This window comes from Cnephaeus nilssonii (genome assembly GCF_951640355.1).
Source record: "Cnephaeus nilssonii genome assembly, chromosome: 11".
Classification (NCBI taxonomy): domain Eukaryota; kingdom Metazoa; phylum Chordata; class Mammalia; order Chiroptera; family Vespertilionidae; genus Cnephaeus; species Cnephaeus nilssonii.
Genome location: NC_137082.1, coordinates 61,995,468 through 62,020,889, shown reverse-complemented (window position 1 = coordinate 62,020,889; position 25,422 = coordinate 61,995,468). Strand labels below are relative to the sequence as shown.

General features: G+C 40.4%; 1 protein-coding gene across 3 annotated transcripts in view; it reads left to right on the top strand.

Moving 5' to 3' along the window:
- Nucleotides 1-23,687, top strand: part of PPP4R1 (protein phosphatase 4 regulatory subunit 1) — a 68,060-nt gene extending 44,373 nt beyond the window's left edge. For all 3 annotated transcript variants that reach the window (XM_079785238.1, XM_079785236.1, XM_079785237.1), the window contains 9 exons: nucleotides 5,945-6,117; nucleotides 7,397-7,492; nucleotides 13,201-13,386; nucleotides 14,330-14,491; nucleotides 18,160-18,260; nucleotides 20,652-20,772; nucleotides 20,866-21,000; nucleotides 21,484-21,625; nucleotides 22,588-23,687. In XM_079785238.1, the coding sequence (XP_079641364.1) occupies nucleotides 5,945-6,117; nucleotides 7,397-7,492; nucleotides 13,201-13,386; nucleotides 14,330-14,491; nucleotides 18,160-18,260; nucleotides 20,652-20,772; nucleotides 20,866-21,000; nucleotides 21,484-21,625; nucleotides 22,588-22,751 (1,280 nt within the window). In that variant the 3' untranslated portion in view covers nucleotides 22,752-23,687. The remainder of the gene's footprint in view (nucleotides 1-5,944; nucleotides 6,118-7,396; nucleotides 7,493-13,200; nucleotides 13,387-14,329; nucleotides 14,492-18,159; nucleotides 18,261-20,651; nucleotides 20,773-20,865; nucleotides 21,001-21,483; nucleotides 21,626-22,587) is intronic.
- Nucleotides 23,688-25,422: the final 1,735 nt, after the last annotated feature.

Here is a 25,422-nt window from a genome sequence, read left to right as displayed (position 1 = left end):
AATTTGATTAAAGGCATATTCATATCCTTGATTGTTGAAAGTTAGTTGGAAAATGGTCAGTTTCATCCTTTTTTAGGTTTATTGGGACATAATTTATATCAGTAAAATATGCCTCTTGAATGGACAGTTCTGTGAGACTCGACAAACACATACAGTTGTGTGTGACCACCACCTCAGTCAAGATACAGAACAGTTTCATCACCAGAACATTCCTTTGTCCCCCTTTATAGTCAGTCCTTTCTTACATGCCCAGCCTCTGACAACATCTGGTCTGTTTTCTGTCCCTATGATCTTGCTTTTGTAGAATGCCACATACATAGAATCAAGCAGCAACATCTTTTTTAGTCTGTCACTTAACATAATGTGTTTGAGATTTATCCTTGTTTCATGTATCAGTAGTTCATTCCTTTTTGTTATATTCTGAAACAAAAGCAAGAGCAGAGGAGTGAATATTTTCAATAGCATATCCTATTTTTTATCTCTCCTGGTAGATTATTTTTTATGAAAACACTAGAGGCCCAGTGCATGAAATTCGTGCACTTGGAGGGGATCCCTCAGCCAGGCCTGCGCCCTCTCACAGTCCGGGAGCCCCCGGGGGATGTACAACTGATGGCTTAAACCCGCTCCCCGTGGACATCCTTAGTGCAGCCGCGGTAGCTTCTGGCTGAGCGGCGCTCCCCCAGGGGAGCGCACTGACCACCAGGGGGCAGCTCCTGCATTGAGCGTCTGCCCCCTGGTGGTCAGTGCACATCATAGCGACAGGTTGTCCTGCCGTTCGGTCAATTTGCATATTAACCTTTTATTATATAGGATTACAGCTTCACTTTCTTTGCTAATTCATCAATTGTGGCTTCTGTCATTGATTTTATTTACCCTGTTGAACCAGCATTCTGCATTTTATGACAACTTGATGATGTAGCAAGTACTACATCATCAAATTTTGTTTTGTTTGATAACTTAGAATATTCATCAAAATCTTGTTTTTGTAGTCTCCCTCAATTTCTCTACTCTCTTCCACCCCCAGACGAGGAAAATTGAGACACAGAGAATTACACCTGAAACTAAGGATGCTCATAGCTGAGGATAGTCAACTCTTGATAAATGTTTGTCTTCACAGCTTTCAGCTTTTTGTTTAAATAAATTTTATTATCATTTAACAACAAGTTTTATTCAGTTGATCAAACTTCAATAACTTTCATACTTTGTTTTTCTTACACTCCATTTTTATGGAAAAAGGCTGTAAGCCTGTTCTGGGAATTCTCACTGTGTTTACTATACAGTACCTTCTAGTTTTCCGACACGCAGTAGGTACTTAACAAATACTGAAATATTGAATAGCTACTTTAATTTTTTTAAACAAATAAGCTAAAAATGATATGCATAGTTTGCTTTTTAAAAAGACCTACATGTACATATAAGCTTCAGTATATGACTTTGCATTTCAGAAGATGGCTAATACTTATCCTGTTTGGCTTAAAATTGTATTGTAAATTTGCAGGCTGTAATTGAGAGATTTCAACACAAATACTATATTGTGATTTAATCAGTTCTCTTTCTGATTTACCTCTTAAACCTGCTATGTTTTAAATTTGTCATGTTCTTGCCCCACCAGTGTGGCTCAGCGGTTGAGCATCAACCCATGAACCAAGAGGTCACCAGATCTATTCCCAGTCACCCAGTCAGGGCACATGTCTGGGTTGCGGGCTCGATTCCCAGTAGGGATCGTGCAAGAGGCAGCCGATTGATGAAGTTCCTCTCTCATCTATGTTTCTATCACTTTCCCTTCCTCTGTTTCTAAAAATCAGTAAAAACATAGCTTTAAAAAATTCAATTACAAAAAAGTTTTAAATTTATCATGTTCTTTTTTATAACATAGCCATTTATTTATTTTATTTTATTTATCATTATTTATTGAGCACTTAACTATATTCCTGATACGCCCCTCGTTACTAAATATATAGCAGCAACAAACCAGACAAAAAATCTCAGCCTCAGAGAGCGCAGAACGTTGGGACAATACATTAACTGCCTGTGTCAAATGGTCTATCATAAAACAGCTAGGCAGTGCTGGGGATTTTCTGCTTTGGCTACAAAATTCTTAAGCATTTGATTTTATTGAAATCTGAGGCCATTTTTAATCCATGTTAATTTCATAGTTAATTGAACATTTACTCTGCCTTAATTTTCTATATGTTAGGAGGTGTTTTGAGTTTTTAAAGGCGTATACCTTAGTTTTGGATGTTTTTTCTAATCTGCCATCGTAGCAAATTGTCAGAAAATGTCTACTTTTTGGAAGGACAGACCTTTAAGCCAAAATTGGAAACTAAATTCTGACCAGGGACTAAACTTCAACTTTACAAGCTTCTGTGCCACTTGTTCTTTTCCCTTATCGCTGTTGGGTGAGGCATATCATGGGGGGGATGGGGAGGAAGCACAACTTAGGTTTTTCAAAATTTTTAAGCAGCCCTTGCTTCCCAGTTTAACTCATCTTCCCTGAAGCATTGATGATTTTTAACTTCCTTGTAAGTTTTTGAGGAAACATTTAAATGTTTCCATGGACTATAATGAGATATTTCTTTTCAGAAAAAGAAAGCATTTTCTCAGTTATAACAGAAATAGATCATACATGAAAGGCCAAAAGGGAAGTAGTAAAATATGGAGAAGGTGTAAGAGATCCTCTTTTCCAAAATGCTTACCCAGGGAATTTGAGATGTTTCTGTTTTTGTCCAGGACATTTGGGATTGCCAAGCTGATTCAGGATTGAATTTCAGCAGTGCCCAAATAGAATTATTGATGCCAGCTTGATTTACCACAGCTAGGTTCATAGACTACAAAAGGAAAAATGGCCCAAACTCAAAAAATACAGATTTCTTTCCAGTTTAGGCCCAATGAAAGAATTGGGCCCTTTGGGCAGTCATGGTCAGAAAAAAATCATATCATTCACTGATTGAAATCAATAAATGGTTAGGAATTTTGACTAACCTCCAGTATAGTTTGTGGAAGAGTTAGAGATTATAAAGGTCTAGCTCAGCGGAACCAGCTTCTTCAGGGAAGGAGAAAAGCTCATTTTCCAGGTGGTCACTTTTTCTGAGCATGAATTACTATGGACAGTGTTTCTTCACTAATCTCTAGTTACATGAGCTCTGATTCCTGCGATTTCAATTTAGATTGTAAGAAAATCAAGATCTTGGTGGAGACCCATGTGTTAAATTTGTCATGGTGGTGTATCCTACTAAAATTTCAGCATTAGCCAAGCATTAGAGTCTACTTCATTCTCTGCTGGAGAATTTAAGCATCACATTTCCTAAAGAATCAGCATTAGTCTATATCTTCATGATTTTTATCAGTTATGAAGAAACAACTTCAAAGTGTAATTTATTTAAACTTTTATGAACGTACAAACCTAAAGATGAAGCTTAACATAGACAAAGAGAAATACGTAGTCCATTTAGAGGTAAATGATCTGTGTAAGGCATTTTCTGTGAAAGGCTCTGATTTATTAGTTTATTCCAGGGAATAGGATCAAAATGCATTAGCAATCTCTCCTCTGCTCCCCCCTCTTCCTCTCACCCCACCCTCTCGCAACCATGCATTTTATGTGGAACAAAACTTTTAAAAATGTTTTTATTAATTTCTGAGAGGATGGGAGAGAGAGAGAGAGAGAAACATCAGGGAGAGAGATACATCTATCTGCTGCCTCCTGCATGCCCCTTACTGGGGATCCAGCTCACAATCTTAGCTTGTGCCCTGACCAGGAATTGAACCAGCAACCTCCTAGTGCATGGCATGACGCTTAACCAACTGAGCCACACCAGCCAGGCTGGCACAGAACATTTTAGCCTTTATGTATTGTTCAGTCTTTTTTAGTACCATTTTGATTTTGTTTTGGAAACTTAAAAGATTCCAAAAAGGGTAGTTAACGTGATTAAAAGGATTAGTACACATTGCAGCTAAAATTCTTAACAGAATCCTACCTAATAAAAGAGTAATATGCAAATTGACCATACCTCCACCACGCCCACCAGCCAATCAGAGTGAGTATGCAAATAAACCCAACCAAGATGGCTGCGGCCACAGAGAGCAGGAGGGAGGCTTGGGTTTCCCAGGCAACGGAGGAAGCCAAGCTTTCCGCCTGCCCTTGCCGGCCTAAGCCTCCACTCAAGGCTACAAAGTTTCAATTATAGAAGGTAAACAAATCCAAACAGAAATGGCAGCAGCCACGGAGCGAGCAGGAGGCTTGGCTCTGCTCCAGGATACAAAGTTTCAATTGTAGCAGGTAAATAAATTTCAGATACCAGGGCCTCCGCTTGGGTCGCCAGGGGGCGTGGCCGGCCTGCAAACCACCACAGGCCCCTTGCTCAGGCTGCCCCACGCCCCCAGGGAACCCCCACCCTGATCTGGGACACCCTTCAGGGCAAACCAGCTGGCCCCCACCCATGCACCAGGCCTCTATCCTATCTAATAAAAGAGTAATATTTAGATTGACCATCACTCCAACACACAATATGGCTGCCCCCATGTGGTCAAAGATCCTGCCCCTATGTGGACACAAGATGGCCACCACAAGATGGCCAGCAGGGGAGGGCAGTTGGGAGGCACCAGGCTTGCAAGGGAGGGCAGTTGGAGGTGATCAACCCTGCAGGGGAGGGCAGTTAGGGGTGACCAGGCCGGCAGAGGAGGGAAGTTGGGGGCAAACAGGCTGGCAGGGGAGCAGTTAGACATCAATCAGGCTGGCATGGGAGTGGTTAGGGGTTGATCAGGCTGGCAAGCAGAAGCGGTTAGGGGCAATCAGGAAGGCAGGCAGGTGATCAGTTGGTAGCCAGCAGTCCTGGATTGTGAGAGGGATCCCAGGTTGGAGAGGGTGCAGGCTGGGCTGAGGGACACCCCCACCCCCCACCCCGCGCGCCTCCGTGCACGAATTTCGTGTACCGGGCCTCTAGTGAGTATATATTTCATGAGTAACTTTTTATGATTAAACACCTTCATTTACTTACTTAATTTAATAATGACCTAATAGACTAGAACCTCATCCTGTAGGTTTCATGTATCTCTATTGCCAGGTACCTAATATACTTAGACTAGAATTTTACAAATGCGTCAGTATAGTAGTAGGTTATCTTAATAAAATGGGGACTCTGATTGCTTTAGGGGCACACTTTCTGATCTTTTTACTGAATTAAAGTTAAAATTTTATATTTTGAGTATCCAGGTGGATTGTTACTTGAAGTAATGCTAAGCAATATTTTTTTTGTCAAATTTCTCATTTGTGGGGAAGGAAGAATGATTTATCTCAGTTTTGAGTCACTTTCATAAAAAAGGAGTAACTTAAAACTTAGTGCTACTTGCCAGATTTAAGAACTTGGTAAGTTGTCAGTTTGGTTTGTTGTAAGCAAGACAGTGCTCATTTGGGATCTCTGTGTTTGGGACAAGTCATTGATTTCATTTTCAAAAAGAATTAGAGAAAAATAAACTGAAATAAGACATGAGATGTTTAAATGTAACTGCAACAAAAATCTTTGTAATTGCGATTGTTTTATGTTGGCAGGGTTTGTAAAGTGACTGCTCTTCTGCTAAAATAGCTTAGTAAGTAAGTCTTATAAGTTCGATTCATGCACTACCCAAACATAGTTAACTCACACTGAAATTGACTCCTTTTAATAAACTGGAGGTACCTCCAAAACTAGATAGCATTTCTCTTTTCATACTAACGCAGAATAATGTACAGTAGTGGATAAGCATTTTTAATCTCATGAAAGCATATTAGTTTTCTACTTTTTCTCTTGAAGGACTAATGATTTACCACGTAGAGGTTTTTTTCCCCAGCTTTTTGGTGGCAGTGTCAAAAAGTATACATTTCATTGATAATATATAATGCAAATGGAGAAACACTTGCAAGGACATTGTAATTCTGCCACTTATTATCCTTTCCCTATTCTGCCTATAGCACAAGTGGACGTGCTGTCTGCCGCGCTGCGAGCTTCCAGTCTGGATGCTCGCGAAGAGGCCAGCGATACAGAAAAGAAAAGTGATGTGCAAGATGAACTGTGTGTCAGTGAGCAACCAAACTGTAAAATAAATCACGATGCCTCCGTGCCTTTAATCAGCGATGCTATTGAGGTAACAAACTCAGTAAAGTGCTTATCAAGTGAGAGTAGTTTGAATCAGAAGTGTTTCATTGGGGAATAGTTGTAGCTAATCACTTTCTAGTTAGTATATTCTATTTGTTGCTGATTTTCTTAGCTCTACCTTTTGCATAAAGTAAAAGTAATTGTCACCACATCCTATCTTTGTGACTGGTGTTATGTTCAGTGCTTAGAAAGTAAATCCTAATCCTGTCTACATGACCATTTTAGTAGCTTCAATGTTAATGTAGCTTACTACAGTGAAATAGTCTTACTGGAAACAAAGCCCTTTATCAAGAATAATTAACTCTTCCCTTTTCTTTTTGGAGAGGTGCTTTGTTTCTGATCGGACCATTTCACTGCAGCAAGCAACACAGTATTCTGAGCAGAAGATCAGGACTTGAGGCCATGTTGCGGAGGGCCAGTGGCATTATCTGGACTCTGGAGTGTGAGGGTGGGTACTGTTACTAGCATCATTTTTGCTGTATACTTGGAGCTGTTCTATATGATCCTTCCTTAATTTCCTACCACATCCCACCAAGCCAGCATCATTTGGTATCAGTATTTCTGATCCCTTGTTTTTACAAACAGAGAAGAACTACACCCCTGAATGCCAGAATCAGATGGTCACAGACAGAGTGGGCTGGATGAAAAGCTCAGGAAAGAGTACCTACGTACACACAGTGGGGATGGCAAGAGGGTTTTTAAACTTTAGTGATTTCTGTTTTGGTTTTTGGTTGATGACATTTAGTATATTGGAAATTTTGTATAATATCTTTGGTTCAGAATGAATCCCTAACCACTATTATCATAGGAGATTTGAATACTATGGTATCTTTGCATTTTGGAAGGTGTTCTGTTTTATTTTGGGATTGTTTTATGTTGGGGTTTTTTTATGTTAAAAAAGTATATTTGTGAAATTAGAAATAGCTAAGACTAGAAACAGTGGAAGAACTTCATATGACATCCCAAGTCCTCTATGTACTATTTTATAAACAAGCTAATTTTAAATATTTGGGACATTTCAAAATTAATTCTAAATGTTTAATTACTTTTATTCTGAAATTCTTTTTCATACATGTAGCATCCTATTCAACAAGTTTGATTTAAGGCAGGGGAAGTTCTTAATGAAGCCTTATGTATATTTCTAAACTTAAAAACATGAAGAACTTATATGTATTTATATCTTTGGCAGTCTCAAAAGGTAAGATAGTTTAGATGAAGGAAACTTATAGACAGTTCAAGTTTTTAAGTAAATATTTTTTTCCTAACAGAACATGGACTCCACCCTTCGTTATATTCATAATGATTCAGACTTGAGCACTAGTAGTAGTTTCAGCCCTGATGAGGAAAGGAGACCTAAAGTACAAGTAAGTGACAAAGGTGCTCTCTTTGGTGTGACTGTTGTTAATTCCTCTTTTAAAGCTATTTCTCACTGAATTTGGTCCGTTTTAAAAATTAAGACTAATATATCATGCTTTCTTTTTTCTTTTTTTAAATTAAATGTATTGGGGTGACATTGGTTAATATCATATAGGTTTTAGGTATGGATTTCTATGTGACAGGATATGTATATTGCACATGTGCCCACCACCCAAAGTTAAATTTTCTCCTGTCACCATATATTAAGATCCCCTTCCCTTTGGCAGCCACCACACTGCGGTTTGTGTTCACGAGTTTAGTTTTATGTCCCACATATGAGTGAAATCATATGGTTCTTAGCTTTTTTTGACTGATTTCACTTAGCATAATATTTTCAAGGTCCACCCATGTTGTGGCATATGGCAGTATTTCATCCTTCGTTATGGCTGAGTAGTATTCCATTTTGTGTATGTACCACATCTTTGTCCAGTCATCTATTGCAGGACACTTTGTTTGTTTCCATGTCTTCGCCACTGAATAATGCTGCAGTGAACATAGGGGTGCATTTATCTTTGCAAATACATGTTTTCAAGATTTTTGGGTATATACCCAGGAAAGGGATTGCTGGGTCGTATGGTAGGTAGCTCTATTCTTAATTTTGTTAAGAACCTCCATACTGTTTTCTATAATAGATGTATCAGTCCATTCCTACCAGCAGTGAATGAGGGTTCCCTTTTTTCCACAACCTCTCCAACACTTGTTAGTGCTTATCTTGTTAATAATAGCCACTGTAATAGTTTGAGGTGGTATCTCATTTTAGTTTTGATTTGCATTTCCCTAATTGCTAGTAAGTTTGAACATCTTTTCTTCTATTTATTGGCTGTTCATATATTCTTGGGAGAGGTGTATTTTCAGGTCCTCTGCCCACTTTTTGATTGGGTTTGTTTGTTTGTTTGTTGTTGAGTTTTATGAGTTGTTTATATATTTTGGAAATTAAACCTTTGTCAGAGCTACTGTTTGCAAATATCTCCTATCTGGCTGCCTGCCTCTCTATTTTGTCAGTTTCTTTGCTGTGCAGAAGCTTTTTAGTTTGATATAGTCCCATTCATTTATTTTTGCCTTTACTTCCCTTGCCTTTGGGGTCAAGTTCATAAAATGTTCTCTGTGACCAAGATTCATAAATTTGGTAAATATATTTTCTTCTATATAAACTGATCAGCAGTAAGGAAATTGAAACAACCATCAAAAACCTCCCAAAAAAACAAAAGTCCAGGATCAGATGGCTTCATCAGTGAATTCTACCATTCAAAGACTTAAAACCTATCCTCCTCAAACTCTTCCAAAAAATTAAGAGGCAATACTTGCTAACACATTTTATGAGGCCAATATAACCCTGATACCAAAACCTGGCAAGGGTAGCACAAAAAAAGAAAACTATAGACCAGTATCTCTGATGAATACAAATGCAGAAATCCTAAACAAAATACAAGCAAATAGAACACAACAGTACATCAAAAAAATAATATGTCATGATCAAGTGGGATTTATTCCAAGGACACAAGGATGGTTCAACATATGCAAATAAATGAATGTAACACACCACATTAACAAAAGAAAGAATAAAAATCATATGGTGTTATCAATAGATGCAGAAAAAGCATTTGATAAAATATAACATCCATTTATGATTAAACACTCAATAAAATAGGAATAGAAGGCAAGTACCTCAATATAATGAAGGCCATATATGATAAACCCTCAGCTAATATCATACTCAATGGGGAAAAACTGAAAGCTTTTCCTCTAAGATCAGGTATAAGACAATGATGTCCACTCTCACCACTCTTATTCAACAAAGTTCTGGAAGTCCTGCCAGAGCAATAAGGCAAGAGAAAGAAACAAAAGGCATCCAGGTAGGAAAGGAAAAAGTCAAACTGTCACTTGTTGCAGACGACATGATCCTATATAGAGAGAGAACCCTAAAGACTCACCAAAAAACTATTACAGTCAAGTTTGCGGGACACAAAGCCAATGTGCAAAAAATCCATGCTTTCCTGTATACTAACAACAAAACTTCAGAGAAAGACAATTCCTTTTACAATTGCAACCAAGAGAATAAAATACCGAGGAATCAACAAAGAACATGAAAGACCTACATACTGAAAATTAAAAGCGTTATTAAAAGAGATTGAAAAAGACACAACAAAATGGAAAAATATTCCATGTTCATGGATTGGAAGAATCAACATAGTTAAAATGGCCATATTGTGCAAAGCAAAATACATATTTAATGCAATCCCCATCCAAATCCCAAAGTCATTTATTAAAGAAATAGAATGAGAAATCATCAGATTTGTTTGGAACCACAAAAGACCCCGAATAGCCAACACAATCCTGAGAAAAAAGAACAAAGCTGAAGGTATCACACTACCTGACTTCAAATTATACTACAGAACTATGATAATCAAAACAGCGTGGTATTGGCAGAGAAACAGACACAGATCAATGAACAGAATAGAGAGCCCAGCTATAAAATCACATGTATATGGACAGATGATATTTGACAAAGGAGCCAGAAACACACAATGGAGTAAAGATAGTTTCTTCAGTAAATGGTGCTGGGAAAACTGGAAAGACACATGCAAAAGAATGAAACTGGATTACAGTTTGTCCCCATGCTTCCAATAAGAAAATTCAAATAATAAGAATCCTATCTAATAAAAGAGTATTATGCAAATTGACCATCACCCCAACACACAAGATGGTTGCTCCCATGTGGTCAAAGATGGTTGCCCCCATGTTGACACTAGATGGCCGCCACAAGATGGCCAGCAGGTGAGGGCAGTTGTGGGCGGTGAGGCCAGCAGGGGAGGGCAGTTGGGAGGGACCAGGCCTGCAAGGGAGGGCAGTTGGGGGTGATCAGGCCTGCAGAGGAGGGCAGTTGGGGGGGAACAGGCCTGCAAGAGAGGGCAGTTAGGGGTGACCGGGCTGGCAGAGGAGGGTAGTTGGGGGGACCAGGCCTGCAGGGGAGGGCAGTTGGGGGGGACCAGGCCTGCAGGGGAGGGCAGTTAGTGACGACCAGGCCGGCAGGGGAGGGCAGTTAGTGGCGACCAGGCCTGCAGGGGAGGACAGTTAGGGGCGGCCAGGCCTGCAGGGGAGGGCAGTTAGGGGCAACCAGGCCGGCAGGGGAGGGCAGTTAGGGGTGATCAGGCCAGCAGGGGAGGGCAGTTTGGGGCGACCAGGCCTGCAGGGGAGGACAGTTAGGGGTAATCGGGCTGTCAGGGGAGCAGTTAGGCATCAATCAGGCTGGCAGGGGAGTGGTTAGGGTGTGATCAGGCTTGCAGGCAGAAGCGGTTAGGGGCAATCAGGCAGGCAGGCAGGCGAGCGGTTGGGAGCCAGCAGTCCTGGATTGTGAGTGGGATGTCTGAACCCCCCAGGATCGGGCCTAAATGGGCAGTCGAGCATCCCTTGAGGGGTCCCAGATTGGAGAGGGTACAGGCTGGACTGAAGGACACACATCCCCATGCACGAATTTCATGCACCGGGCCTCTAATCCTATATAATAAAAGGTTAATATGCAAATCAACCGAACGGCAGAATGACAGGTCACTGTGTGATTCGCACTGACCACCAGGGCGCAGTTGCTCAATGCAGGAGCTGCCCTCTGGTGGTCAGCACGCTCAGCCAGAAGCCAGGCTGACAACTGGCGAGTGCAGCAACGGTGGCGGGAGCCTCTCCCACCTCGACTGCAGCGCCAAGGGGTCCCAGACTGCAAGAGGGCGCAGGCTGGGCTGAGAGACCTCCCCCCCCCGCCCCCGCCCAGTGCACGAATATTGTGCACCAGGCCTCTAGTAAAATATAAGCAATAATCTTTCTCTTCTCATAGCTCTTATCCCATTTTTCATTCAAAATAATCACAGATCACAGTTTCTTCTGTATTCGTAAATTTATTGTGGATATATAAATATTGTGGGTATGTATGTATCCTTTTTTGTTTTTCAAAGAAAAACAGAATATACCATCATACCAAGGTATTTCATCCTGCCTAAGTTGCCAAGAATTCTGAGATACAGCTTGATTTTAGAGGTGAAAACATGAAGAAAAAAAAAGAGGGGGCCTTAATAAAGTGCCATCAGTAACCAGTGGCACTCCAATTGCAGAGATTTTAAATGTGGGAAAATATTCTTATGGAATAATCGGAACATGATAGTTTGTGTCTTGCCTTTTGTTTTCTTTTTTTTTTTTTAATTGTGTCTTGGAGATTTGAGCACATAAGAACTCCATTGGGAGCAGGTGCTCTAATTTCAGTAGTCCTTCACATGCTTCCAGGTCTCGTTGCACTGTCATATTACAAGCGGTGTTACATTTATCATGATTATGCATGTTATTTCCTTCTAGGACTATAAACCTCTTTTTAAAAATATATTTTTATTGATTTTAGAGAGGAAGGGAGAGAGATAGAAACATCTATGATGAGAGAGAATCTCCTGCACATCCCCTACTGGGGATCAAGCCCACAATCCGGGCATGTGCCCTTGACTGGAATTGAACCCAGGACCCTTCAGTCTGCAGGCTGATGCTCTATCCACTGAGCCAAACCAGCTAGGGCTATAAATCTTATTGTAAGTGGATTTCCTAGGTCAAATGGTATTTGTTCTTTATTTTTGTTGGTTCTGTTTATTAAAATGGAATCGGTCTTTTAAAAATGTTCATAGTCTTTTAAGTATGCTTTTACCACTTACATTGGAGATATTTTCAAGTCAATACATGCAAATTGTCTCATTCTTTTAATGAATTTATTTCCATTTTAATTTATTTTTTAAAAGTAGATAAGTTTACATAGTTCAAAACTTAAAAGGTACAAAGGCATTCAGTGATTTTTTTCCTTCCCAGTATTTCTCCTACACCCGTGGTCGGCAAACTGCGGCTCGCGAGCCACATGCGGCTCTTTGGCCCCTTGAGCATGGCTCTTCCACAAAATACCACGGCCTGGGCGAGTCTATTTTGAAGAAGTGGCATTAGAAGAAGTTTAAGTTTAAAAAATTTGGCTCTCAAAAGAAATTTCAGTCGTTGTACTGTTGATATTTGGCTCTGTTGACTAATGAGTTTGCCAACCACTGTCCTACACCATCCATTTTGCTTCCCCCAAACCAACCAATTTCACCTTTCTTTTGTATATCCTACCAAAGCTATATTATACATACATAACCAAGAATGTATATACATTCTTCTTTTTCTCACATTTATATAAATGGCTAGCTGTGTATACACTTTAAACTTTTATAGATAATTGGTAAATTTCCATCTGAAGGCAGGTGGTGGTGTTTTTAAAAAAAACACACATGTTGGTAATAGTGCATAAAAGTACCTGTAACCACATTCACTAGGTTATATCAACCTTTATAATCTTTGCTAACATTGAAAGGTGCTGGTCATATTTTTAATGTTTCTTTTAAGTTTAGAAATCAATTCTAATTGTCTTTTAAGCTGTTTTCTGTTTTAAGATCTTATTCATTGTTTTTCCTCTAGAGTTGCTTTTATTTGTATATGCATTCCCCTCAGCATGTTTCTTTTCAGTTGTTATATAACTGAAAATTTCAGATTGTTTTTTCTTTACTGTTTCAAATGCTATGTTAAATCCATATATTTAAAAATAAGTTCACCTAATTTATATCTAAACTGCTCAAAATGCATCCCTGTCCTGTCTCTTCATTAGGACGTTGTGCCTCAGGCTCTGTTAGATCAGTATTTATCTATGACTGACCCCTCTCGTGCACAGACAGTCGACACTGAAATTGCTAAGCACTGTGCATACAGTCTTCCAGGCGTGGCCCTGACCCTTGGCAGGCAGAACTGGCACTGCCTAAGAGAGACTTATGAGACTCTGGCATCAGACATGCAGGTGAGTAAAACAGCCAAGGAATTAACAGCATGTGCATATAGAAGGTACAGTGTTTTGCCCTTCAAAACCCAACAAAATTTCTGTTTATGTTCTAGCGGGTACTTGGTATTATAGGAAATTATGTGCAGAAGAGCTTGAACCTTTCTTTTTACATTGTCCAAGTTCCACAATTTGGCGACTTATTTTTATCTAAAGTGTTAGAAATGATCACATCTGACATGTCTAAGTTCCTAATTTATAAATGTGTTATTGTCTAAAATTTGTGTAGATTAATTCTTAAAAATATAGGATCTCGTTTTCTCCATAGAAGCAGTGTTATAAATGCTTCTAACTATTTACAAACCTTGATAGAACTGTAGTATTATTGACACTGCAGAGTTTTGAGCTTGGAGTGCTGTGAGTGTCACTGTACAGGTGGGAGAAGGTTAACAATGTGTGCGTGCATGCTCTTCTCTGTACCACACACCACCACACCCTTTTTTTTTTTTAAATTATTTTTATTGATTTTAGAGAGGAAGGGAGAGAGATAGAGAGAAACATCAATGACAAGAGAGAATCACTGATCGGCTGCCTCCTGCACGCCCCCTACTGGGGATTGAGCCCGCAACCCAGGCATGTGCCCTTGACTGGAATCAAACCTGGGACCCTCCAGTCCACAGGCCGACGCTCTATCCACTGAGCCAAACCAGCTAGAGCACCACCACACCCTTTGAAAGAACACGGAGTGTGAAACATTGACCCTTGGTAATTGGTCTAGATATCTGTGACTTTTTGTGGCTCGTAGGCTTTGTTGACTTAACTTCCTCTGCCACAGTTTTCCAGAGGAACTGAGACCCCAGAAAGCGAAACTGCCGATAAGGGGGAACTACCGTATTGTCTAAAAGTTAAAGTACTAAGTACTTTGTGTTTAGCTTACTAATGCAATTATTTTTATTTCTTGCAGTGGAAAGTTCGAAGAACTTTAGCCTTCTCCATCCATGAGCTTGCAGTTATTCTCGGAGATCAGTTGACAGCTATAGATCTGGTTCCAATTTTTAATGGATTTTTAAAAGACCTCGATGAAGTAAGGATAGGTGTCCTTAAACACTTGCATGATTTTTTGAAGGTAACTTTAAATTCTTTTGCATAAAAACACACTAAAATTCCACTGTAGATCTAAAATTTTAATTTTCTGCTACTACCAAGATCAGTTTCTGTATGTTCTATAGAAGAAAATGCATCCAGGAGTTGATGGTGAGCTGTGACTTAAAAAAAAAAAAAAAAAAGTCCCATTCTATTAATTTTTTCTGGTGTCATTTTAATTTTTAATTAAACAAACAAAAAAATTTGCACTGCTCTGGCCAATGTGGCTCAGTTGGTTGGAGTGTCGTCCCATACACCAGTAGGCGGTGAAATCAGTTCCCAGTCAGGGCACATACCTGGGTTATGGATTCATCCTCCAGGTCAGGGAACGTGCAGAGGCAACCAGTCGATGTTTCTCTGTCATATCAATGTTTCTCTCTCCCTCCCCACTTCCTGTCTCTAAAATCCACTTTAAATAAATAAATACGCTAAATTTCATTTTTAAAGATGTTAGAACATGTTGGTAAATATTTGTACTTTTTCAAAATTATTGAATTAAATATATAGTAAAAGATTTTCATTAACATTAAGTGTAGAGGCTTTATGGGTGTTTCAGAAGAATTTAACCTTAGTCCCCACTCCTTTGATGTAGGATCTTTGGTGTCTGAGGTGAACAGCCCTGACTTTACAAATTGCTTGATACTGGCATACTGTTGTTAGACTTTAGCCTTGAAATTGGCACTCTCGTAGTTCTTTTTTTTTTTTTAATTTTTCAATAACAGTTTATATTCAATATAAATTTTATTAGTCTCAGGTGTACAGCATAGTGGTTAGACAATCAAATACTTCATAAAGTGTTCCCCCAATATTTCCAGTACCCACCTGGCCGCATAAGTAGCAATTTTCAATCAGTGTGCCACAAAGAATTTTTAAAACATGCGAATACCTGACTATTTAGTCAGGGGCACTGACCTCTGACCTTTTCCCTTAGATTGTCAAATAAAAAATGACAGTAGCCAACACAATAGTCATCCAGTGTGAATGAATCAAAATTATACTCATTTTTTTTGTCAGATTGGCACAGAATCTATTTTTTGATGTGCTGCAGAATTGTAATTAATTTGTGTGTGCCATGAGATGAAAAGGGTTAAAAATCGCTGACATACATAGTTACTACAGTATTATCGACTGTATACTATATGCTGTACTTTATATCCCATGACTATTTTGTAACTATAAATTTGTACTTCTTAATCCCTTCACTTTTTTCACCCAGTCAGCCCCCCAACCTCCCTCCCCTTTGGCAACCAACAGTCTGTTCTGTGTATGGTTTTCTTGTAGTTCTAAGGTTTGAGGAATTACCTTGTAATCCTACTTTTTAAAAAGCATTGATACCATGTTGTTGTATTTTATATAGATTATACTGAAATTTTTCTAATTGTCCCAATTAATGTCCTTCAAGGCTATTTTTTCCTCACTTCAGAATCCAATTAGGAATTGCATATTGAATTTAAATATCATGTATCTTTAGTCCCCTGAAATCTAGAATAGTTTCCCTGACTTTTTGTTTTTAATGAAATTGGCATTTTTGAAGAGGCCAAGCCAGTTGTTTTACAGAATGCCCCTCAATTTGAAATTGTCTGATTGCTTTTACACAATTAGATTCAGGTTAAACAGGTTTCCTTTGCAGGAATATTACCCATCTATATAGGTCAGCAGTTGTTTTCTGAATGCATCACATCAGGCCTAACATGATGTTAGCTCTTGTGATTACTGGTGACACTGAGTCCCATCAACTTGGTTATGGTAGTTTCGGCTCACTTCCTCCATTGTAAAATGACCTTTCACCTTTGTGATGAGTAACTTCTTGATGAGGTGATCTTTCAAACTTTGTACGTCTTTTTCCCCCAAGTCTTTCATCCAGTGCTTTTTGCATCCATGCATCTAAATGAGGTGCTTGCCTGAATCAGTTGGTACTGTGTTGGCTGTAAAATACCTATTTTCTGTTTTTATAATTCCTTCTACATTTATTAATTGCCTTTCTCATGTAAAGATAACCTTTTTTTTCCCTTCCCCTTTGTGGAAATATTTTTAGTACTTGTGTGATCTCTAGAATTACTTTTTTATTTAATGTAACGTAATCCATTTTTGTCATTTGTATTGAACGTCAAATTTGACTAATTTGATATTGTTATCTCTACTTCTAGTCTAACACCTTTTTTTACTTTATATTTTTTCTTTTTTCATATTAAAAACTTTTGTTAATAATGTTAATAGTCATTTTTTTCAGTTCCACTACATACATGAAATAGTTTCAGAATTACTCCACCAGTAATAATTGCAACATGAAATCAACTAAGTCATGTTCAAGATTTCCTTCAGCACTTTCTATCCTTAGAACATATCCCATGAAGATGTATGGTCAGAGTACTAAGTTCACTCTGTGATTCTTATCTGTTTATATACAGTTATGTTTATTTGCTTTTATTTATATGAAATTTTAGCGTTTCCCCCATGTTGACTATAAACCTACTTTTAAATATTTGTGGAGCAACTATTGGGATAGAGTGGGGCAAAAGTAGGTTAATAGTTGTGAGTACACAAAACAGTTTATCCTTATACTAGAGGCCCAGTGCACAAATTTGTGCACGGGTAGGATCCCTAGGGCCATGTGTGGGGCAACCAGTGGGGTGACCAGTGGGGCAATCGGGGGGCCCCTGCTGGAACCCACCTTGGCCAGCCTGGCGCCAGCCCCACCCCCCACTGCTGCCTCCGGTGGCCTCCTTCTGCGGGGCAACCGGTGGGGCGATCAGGGGGCCGCCTGCTGGCACCTGCCTTGGCTGGCCTGCATTGAACATCTGCCTCCTGGTGGTCAGTGTGCGTCATAGCAACTGGTCGTTCCGCCGATTTGCATATTAGGCTTTTATTATATAGATTAAATTATTTTTTCCTATATGAACAACTGTAAACCTACTTTTGCCACCACCCTGTATTTATTGAACACCTGTTATGTGCCATCATAGTGCCATCTGCTGGGCATATACACTGAGTGGCCAGATTATTATGATCTCTGAACGCATAATAATCTGGCCACTGTGTGTGTGTGTGTGTGTGTGTGTGTGTGTGTGTGTGTATACATATATATTAGAGGCTCAGTGCATGAATTAGTGCATGGGTGGGGTCCGGCCAGCGTGGCCAGGGGGAGGGGACATGAGCAGTTGACCAGCCTGCCTGCTGGTCGAACTCCTGGTCAAGGGGACAATTTGCATATTAGCCTTTTATTATATAGGATATACACTGAGTGGCCAGATTATTATGCATTAAGAGATCATAATGATCTGGCCACTAAGTGTATATATGAATATAAGAACATAATTTCGGTCTTCAAAGAGTTCATGATAATGAGGGTGTCGTGTATAAAGTAGATGTGCTGTAATAAAGCTATGCTATGGTACTGTAGAATTCAGTGGAAGTCACTTGCTGGCTCAAGAAACAAACCTTTGAAAAGAGGATAATGACTCTTAAAGGTAAAAGTAAATGGGATTATCAGGGAAAAGAACCTAATACCTATTTTTAAGACCATTAAATGTATCTACTGAATGTATTCTCCTGTAAAAGAATTGACTGTATCATTTATAGTCATTTTTAAGCAATCTAGTAAAAGAAGTATGTCTGTGCTTTGTCCTAGTGAATTATTTGTTGTTATTTCAGCTTCTTCATATTGACAAAAGGAGAGAATATCTTTATCAACTTCAGGAGTTTTTGGTGACAGATAATAGTAGAAATTGGCGCTTTCGAGCTGAACTGGCTGAGTAAGTTCTGACAGTTTATTAGACTATGTTTTGGAAGGGTGTGTATTTAGTTTACCTTTTCTGGGTTTGTTCATTACTTTCTGTAGATACAATTTTCTGTCTGGTATCCTGCTCTTTAACATTTCTTGTAATGCAGTGAATTTTCTTAGCATTTATTTATTTATTTATTTATTGTCTGTTTCTCTCTCTCTCTCTCTCTCTCTCTCTCTCTCTCTCTCTTAATTGTGGTAAAATACACATAACCAAAGTTGCAATTGGTGACATATAGTATGTTCACAGTATTATACTGCCATTGCCACTCTCTAATTCTAGACCATTTTATCATCTCAAAAGGAAACCTTCACCCCTCTCCACCCCCATCCTCTAGCAGTCACTAATCTACTTTCTGTCTCTGGATATGCCTGTTCTGAGCATTTTATATATAGAACTAGAGGCCCGGTACACGAAATTCGTGCACGGGGGCAAGGTGTGTGTCCCTCAGCCAAGCCTGCACCCTCTCCAATCTGGGACCCCTCGAGGGATGTCCGACTGCCACCGGGATCGGGCCTGAACGGGCAGTCGGACATCACTCTCACAATCCAGGACTGCTGGATCCCAACTACTCACCTGCCTGCCAGCCTGATCGCCCCCTAACCACTCACCTGCCAGCCTAATTGACGCCTAACTGCTCCCCTGTCAGCCGATTGCCCCTAACTGCCCTCCCCTGCCGGCCTGGTCACCCCTAACTGCCCTTCCCTGCCGGCCTGGTCACCCCCAACTGCCCTCCCCTGCTGGCCCAGTAACCCCCAACTGCCCTCCCTTGCCAGCCTGGTCGCCCCTAACTGCCCTCCCCTGCCAACCTGTTGCCCCCAACTGCCCTCACCTGCAGGCCTGGTTGCCCCCAACTGCCCTCCCCTACAGGCTTGATCACCCCCAACTACCCTCCCCTGCAGGCTGGTCCCTCCCAACTGCCCTCCCCTGCTGGCCTGATCACCCACAACTGCCCTCCCCTGCAGGCCATCTTGTGGTGGCCATCTTGTGTCCACATGGGGGCAGCCATCTTTGACCACATGGGGTGGCCATCTTGTGTGTGTTGGAGTGATGGTCAATTTGCATATTACTCTTTTATTAGATAGGATTATATAACATGTGGCTTTTTGTGTCTGGCTTCTTAACTCAGCATAATGTTTTTAAGATTTATTCACAGATTTGTTCTTATTGTATATCTTAACCTCAGCATACAATTTTTTTTTAATTCTCTCATTAAATCAAGAACTTCTACTCTCACTTACAGGAACCACTTAACAGCTTCTCGTTGGCATATCCGGTTTGCCAGCATCACTACTCTTGTGCTTTGGGGCCAGTAATAGAGTTAGGGTCACTTGGACACAACAAGCTCAGTGATGCCACATCAGGCAGTGTGAGAATCAGCTACTAAGTAACCAACAGGCGGGTAGGGTGTACAGTGCGGAGATGCTGACAAAGGGATAATTCAGTTCCAGGCAGGCAGAAACAAGATGGCTCGAGATTTCATCCCTCTACTCAGAATGGTGTGCAATTTAAAACTTAAGATTTCCTTAACTCCTGGAATTTTCCATTTAATACTTTTGGACCGTGTTTGACATCTGGTTACCAAAACCATGACCACAATTCACTTCCTGCTGATTATAAATGTAAATAATTTTAAACATAAAATCTGAAAGGCAAAATTCTCATTCATATTCAAGTTATTTCTTCATGAGCATTGTTGCATCTATTCAGATTGTGCTGCTAGTCTTTAGTTCCCATCAGACTTAATGGGAAAGTTGGTAGAGGACCACTTACTATGTTATCCCTAGTAAATGTATCATTCCCTCAGAAGCTGTACTTAATAAAAAGTACACTGCTAGAACTCTCTTATTTATTTATTTATTTATTTATTTACTTACTTACAAACAAAACTTTTTTTAAAATATATTTTTATTTTGTTCAGGGAGGAAGGGAGAGGGAGATAGAAACATCAATGATGAGAGAGAATCATTGATTGGTTGCCTCCTGTACATCCCACACTGGGGATCAAGCCCCCAATCCGGGCATGTACCCTGTCCAGGAATAACCACTGAGCCACGCTAGCTGGGCTAGAACTCTTATTTACGTAACTGGTTGTAGATAGAGGTTTCTCAGCACATTCTAAACAGTTACTATGGGAAAAATGTGTTTTGTATTCCAATTGAACATACTAGGGGATGCTTTGCAGACACAGCTATACAGAGACAGGAGGTTATGCTCTCTGCATGAGAGACCAGGTTAATTACTAGTCTTTGCCTGTGTTCATCTTACAAATAATATCCAGTATTACAAATTATTCAGATGACCAACCTGTTTTCATTTGTCTTAAAATTTTAACTGTGTTTTTGTAATTCATTTTTGTAGACAGCTGATCTTACTTCTAGAATTATATAGTGCCAGAGATGTTTATGACTATTTACGCCCCATTGCTCTGAATCTATGTGCAGATAAAGTTTCTTCTGTTCGTTGGATTTCCTACAAGTTGGTATGTTTTAAAATTTTTACAATTTTAGGTCAACAAAGTATTTAATATCATAAAACGAAGATATTCCGCACTTCTCCATGTTCACTCTCCTAGGTCAGTGAGATGGTGAAGAAGCTGCACATGGCGACACCACCAACATTTGGCGTGGACCTCATCCATGAGCTTGTCGAAAATTTTGGTAGATGTCCCAAGTGGTCTGGTCGTCAAGCCTTTGTCTTTGTCTGCCAGGTAAGCAAAGACTTACCCATTTGTGACACATTTTTTATCTAGAACTAGGTTTATTCTTTTACTCTTTCTCTCTCTCAGCAACCTCTTTATTCTTGAAGGACAGAACTTTGCCACCTGGCTGTTTATAGGATCCCCTATTCCTCAGTTGGGTTTCTGCCTGGTTCACCAATCACTTATAAAGTCCACTGAGCTCTTTATAAAGCAGTCCCCAAGGGGCACTCGGGGTCTGTGGAGCAGGGCACAGGTGTGAATGAATGTGACCGTGAACCCTCCAGGTCTCTGTGGAGCAGTTTAAAAACTGTCTCAGTGGGGGCTTAATTATGTTGTTTTGTTTTGAATTCCCAAGTGCCTGGAATATTGGTTTAAAAAGCAGTAACTAAAATCTGTAGCAATTATATTGTTATTAAAAGACTTTTCTTAGCTAGTATTATGGCTTAAGTAGACTAAATTGGCAAATCTAAAGCAGTTACTTCCTTTCCCCAGACTGTCATTGAAGATGATTGCCTTCCCATGGAACAGTTTGCTGTGCATCTGATGCCACATTTGCTAACCTTAGCAAACGATAGGGTTCCAAATGTTAGAGTGCTCCTTGCAAAGACACTAAGACAAACGCTACTAGAAAAAGGTGGGTACACGACTCTTAGGAAAAGTGTCTGTGTCGGGGAGGAGATTCATAGACTACGTGAATAGATAAGACTCTAAGCAGAAGTATAATACGTTTATAGAAATAATCTGATAGAAGAATGTACTGCAAGTTGTTCATAATGGTTCCCTCTGTGAGAGGACACAGAAGATTAAGGGCGATGAAAGGGACTTTTAATTATTGCCCTGCTAGTGAACTTTTTATAATTTAAACTTTACTAGTTTGAATATTGCGCATTCACTTACGACTCTGAAAAATTACTGCCCTTGAGCCCCACCCCCACCCTCTTGACATGTTATGTTGTTTGGGGCCCAGGAGGCATGTTTGTGTTTCCTCCTCATTTTCATTCTTAGGCAGAAGACATATGCCCCATATTATTTGCTTTGATACAGATTATAACTTCTCGAGATTCAGGTGGTTTTATTTGTTACAATCCCCCAAAATGTCCCATAAATATCATTTGAATGCATGAACTCATGAATGAATCACAGAAAGACATTTTTAATAGACTGCAAAGAATATGGGTAAATTAATACTGCTTTTTTCTCCTTTGGAATTCATTTAATTTTTTATAATAGCAATTACAATAAAACAGCTAGAGAAGACTGGTTTTCAGTGTATGTTTGGTATTTGGAAGTGTTCCTTTTACTGAGCTAATTAATAGCTGTAACACGCATGAGCTTTAATACATTTGTTAGCCTCGCTGCCATTGAATATCATGAGACCTGAGATTTAGTCAAGTTATAGCTGATAATTCTCTTACGCTTGGGGATTTTTTTATATAAGAAATCAATTTGGATTACTGTTTATAATTCAACATAGCTTGTGTTTATACTTGTAGAAAAATCCCGTTTTATAATGACTAAGTACTTTGTATACTTGTACTTAACAAAACTAAAAGTTAGACCGATTTTGTTTATAATCTGTACTTCTTGTTTTTCCAGATTATTTCCTAACCTCTGCCAGCTGTCACCAGGAAGCTGTGGAACAAACCATCATGGCTCTTCAGATGGATCATGACAGTGACGTCAAGTACTTTGCAAGCATCCACCCCGCCAGTACCAAAATCTCTGAAGATGCGATGAGCACAGCTTCCTCAACCTACTAGAAAGCTTCAGCCTCGGTGTCTTTCCCGCTTCCTAGGAAGCCGAGGTTCAACACGTGCTCCACACGCGTGTGAGCTGGACACTTTGAGGATGAAGAGAGACCTTCCTCTCTTGCAGACTTAATTGCAGATGCAAGTTGCCTACACCGACACCAGGGATTTTAAGAGTCAAGAGAAAGTACAGTAAACACTATTATCTTATCTTGACTTTAAGGGAAAATAATTTCTCAGAGGATTGTAATTGTCACCGAAGCCTTAAATCCTTCTGTCTTCCTGACTGAGTGAAACTTGAATTGCAGAGCATTTTCCTTATGGAAGGGACGAGATTCCCAGAGACCTGCGTTTCTTCCCCTGGTTTTATTTAATGACCGATAGATGGAATTATAGCCAGACGGCGGCTGTGAGCCAGGACGCGAGAGAGACCTTCAGTATTAGCCTCACTTTCCACAGGCAAGGACCTGTGCGCCTGTGGCTAGCCGCCCAGTCCAGCCCTAAGTGTGAATAGTTTTTGACGTGTGTTAATGGGAAAGGAGGTTTTTTAATTTCTCATAAGGGCTTGATGCTAACACTAAAGTAGACTATGATTTTAACTCATAAATGCAGCATATTGCTGTACACATTTACGTGTGCTGAGTTATCTCTGTCCTGAATTTTTTTCATGCTGGTCATGACCTGAATGACATTTATTAGCACGTATACTGTGTGTCAGGTGTTTTTAACTGGATCATGATCAGCCCTGAGGTGCATCTTTTCCTTCCCATACTGTACATACCTGTGACACTCTTAGGAGTGCTGCAGTCTTTAATCATGCTGTTTAAACTGTTGTGGCACAAGTTCTCTTGTCCAAATAAAATTTATTAATAAGATCTGTATAGAGAGATATATACAGTTTTGATTGTTTTATAGATGTCTGCGAATAAATGCAATTTGTGACCTGTATTAATGATTTAGTATAAAACGGGAAAACTAGATTAAAAATTTGTCTTTTAACTAGTTTAGTAATTTCTTTGAAATCGGCTCATGCCCCCTGGGCTGGGTTCCACGCTTGGCAGGTGGCAGAGGCCTGAGCGCTGTGCTCCTTGGGGCTGGTCGAGGTGTGTCTTGTCTCATCAGGTGTGTGAGGAGCAGTGGCAGCCAATTCCTGAGGATGGCAAGGGTGTTGGAGCCCGTCTGCTGTGCAGTCTTCGTTATACAGCGTCTTCCAGGGGGAAATGGGCTTCCAGAGGCAGTTAAAAAGCAAGCGAGCAAAGCTAAAAACTTACTGTGTCAGCAGTTCTCCCGGGAGCAAAAACAAAACTGCAAAAGAATTCCTACTCAAACTATTAACTTTACAATAGATAAATGAATAGAGTGGCAATGATTCTGTCCTCGGAGGGACTTAACACTGGTGGCTGATCTCAGAAGATATTCTGGTCTCTAAGGACTTGTGAATAATAACCAAGGTGAAGAGGAAAACTACATTTTTCTCAGCCCATTGCCAGGTGTCTCCCTCACACAGGTCCCTGCCTCTCCCCCCGGCCTGACTCCTAGGTCATGGCACACTGGGTGAAGTCAGCTGCCCTCCCTCTTGTCTGGGAGAAAGTTTTGTGAGCTTTCAGAGTATCCCTCACTAAACCAGCAGACTTCCTCTTTGCCAGGTGGAGTGGCTCAAGGGTCACCTTTCAGACAAGTCTTACGGATATTTCTGTGAGCCAGACCACTGTTGAGTTGTTTTTATTGATTTTAAAAGAGGGGAAGAAAGAGGGAGAGAGGTAAACATCAACATCCTGCATGCCCCCACCAGGGATCGAGCCCAACTTGGGAACGTGCCCTGACCGGGAATCGAACCCGTGACCTCTTGGTGCATGGGATAATGCTCAATCACTGAGCCACACTGGCCGGGCCAGCTGTCATTTTTCTAGAGTCCTCTAACTGAATCGGGCAAGCGTTGAGTTCCTGAGAGCGCCACCCTGTTAAGAGCTGCCCAGGCTGCCAGCATATTGTCAGGGAACACTGCTCTGGGTGATTCCTAGTCTGCTGGGCAGGCACGGGGTGCACTGTGGGTACTGACCATTCTCAGACTCCTTGGTCCAGGTCCCACTTTCTATTTGGAAGAGAAGTTGCCTGCACACTGCAAGCTGAATATACCAAAGGAAATGTCCAGAATCTCACGCCCTCCAGTGTCAGCGTTACAGAGGAACATGGAATGCTTGAAACACCAGGCATGTGTGGTAGCGTATTTGGGGGGGCGTTGGGGAGCAATGCTGCGCACATGCACCTCAGGGCAGGCAGGAGCTGCGGGAAGGGGGTGGCAAGGCTTTAAACTGACCTATGTATAGGAAAGAGCACTGTGTCTCAGGCTCCAGGACACATTATCTTTCCCGTGAATGGTAACATCTCTGTAAATTCCAGGAGACAGAGAAGCAGTGAACGAAAGGGAGGAAAAGAAGGACCCGACTCAACCAAGCAAATGGCCTCTTTAAGATGAATGATCCTCTCACTCAAACCAGAGGAAAAGAAGTTGAGCCTGGAAATAATCGTAAGCAAGACTCTGGTTTCTGTTGTATTTTTGAATTTCTGCTGGAAGCCTTTATAAACTCATGCTGGATGTAGAACATCTAGTAGGGCCACCGGGAGGAGTTGGCCACAAGAGAGAGGCACCAATCAGAGGAAGGCTGGCTGGGCTCATTGCACC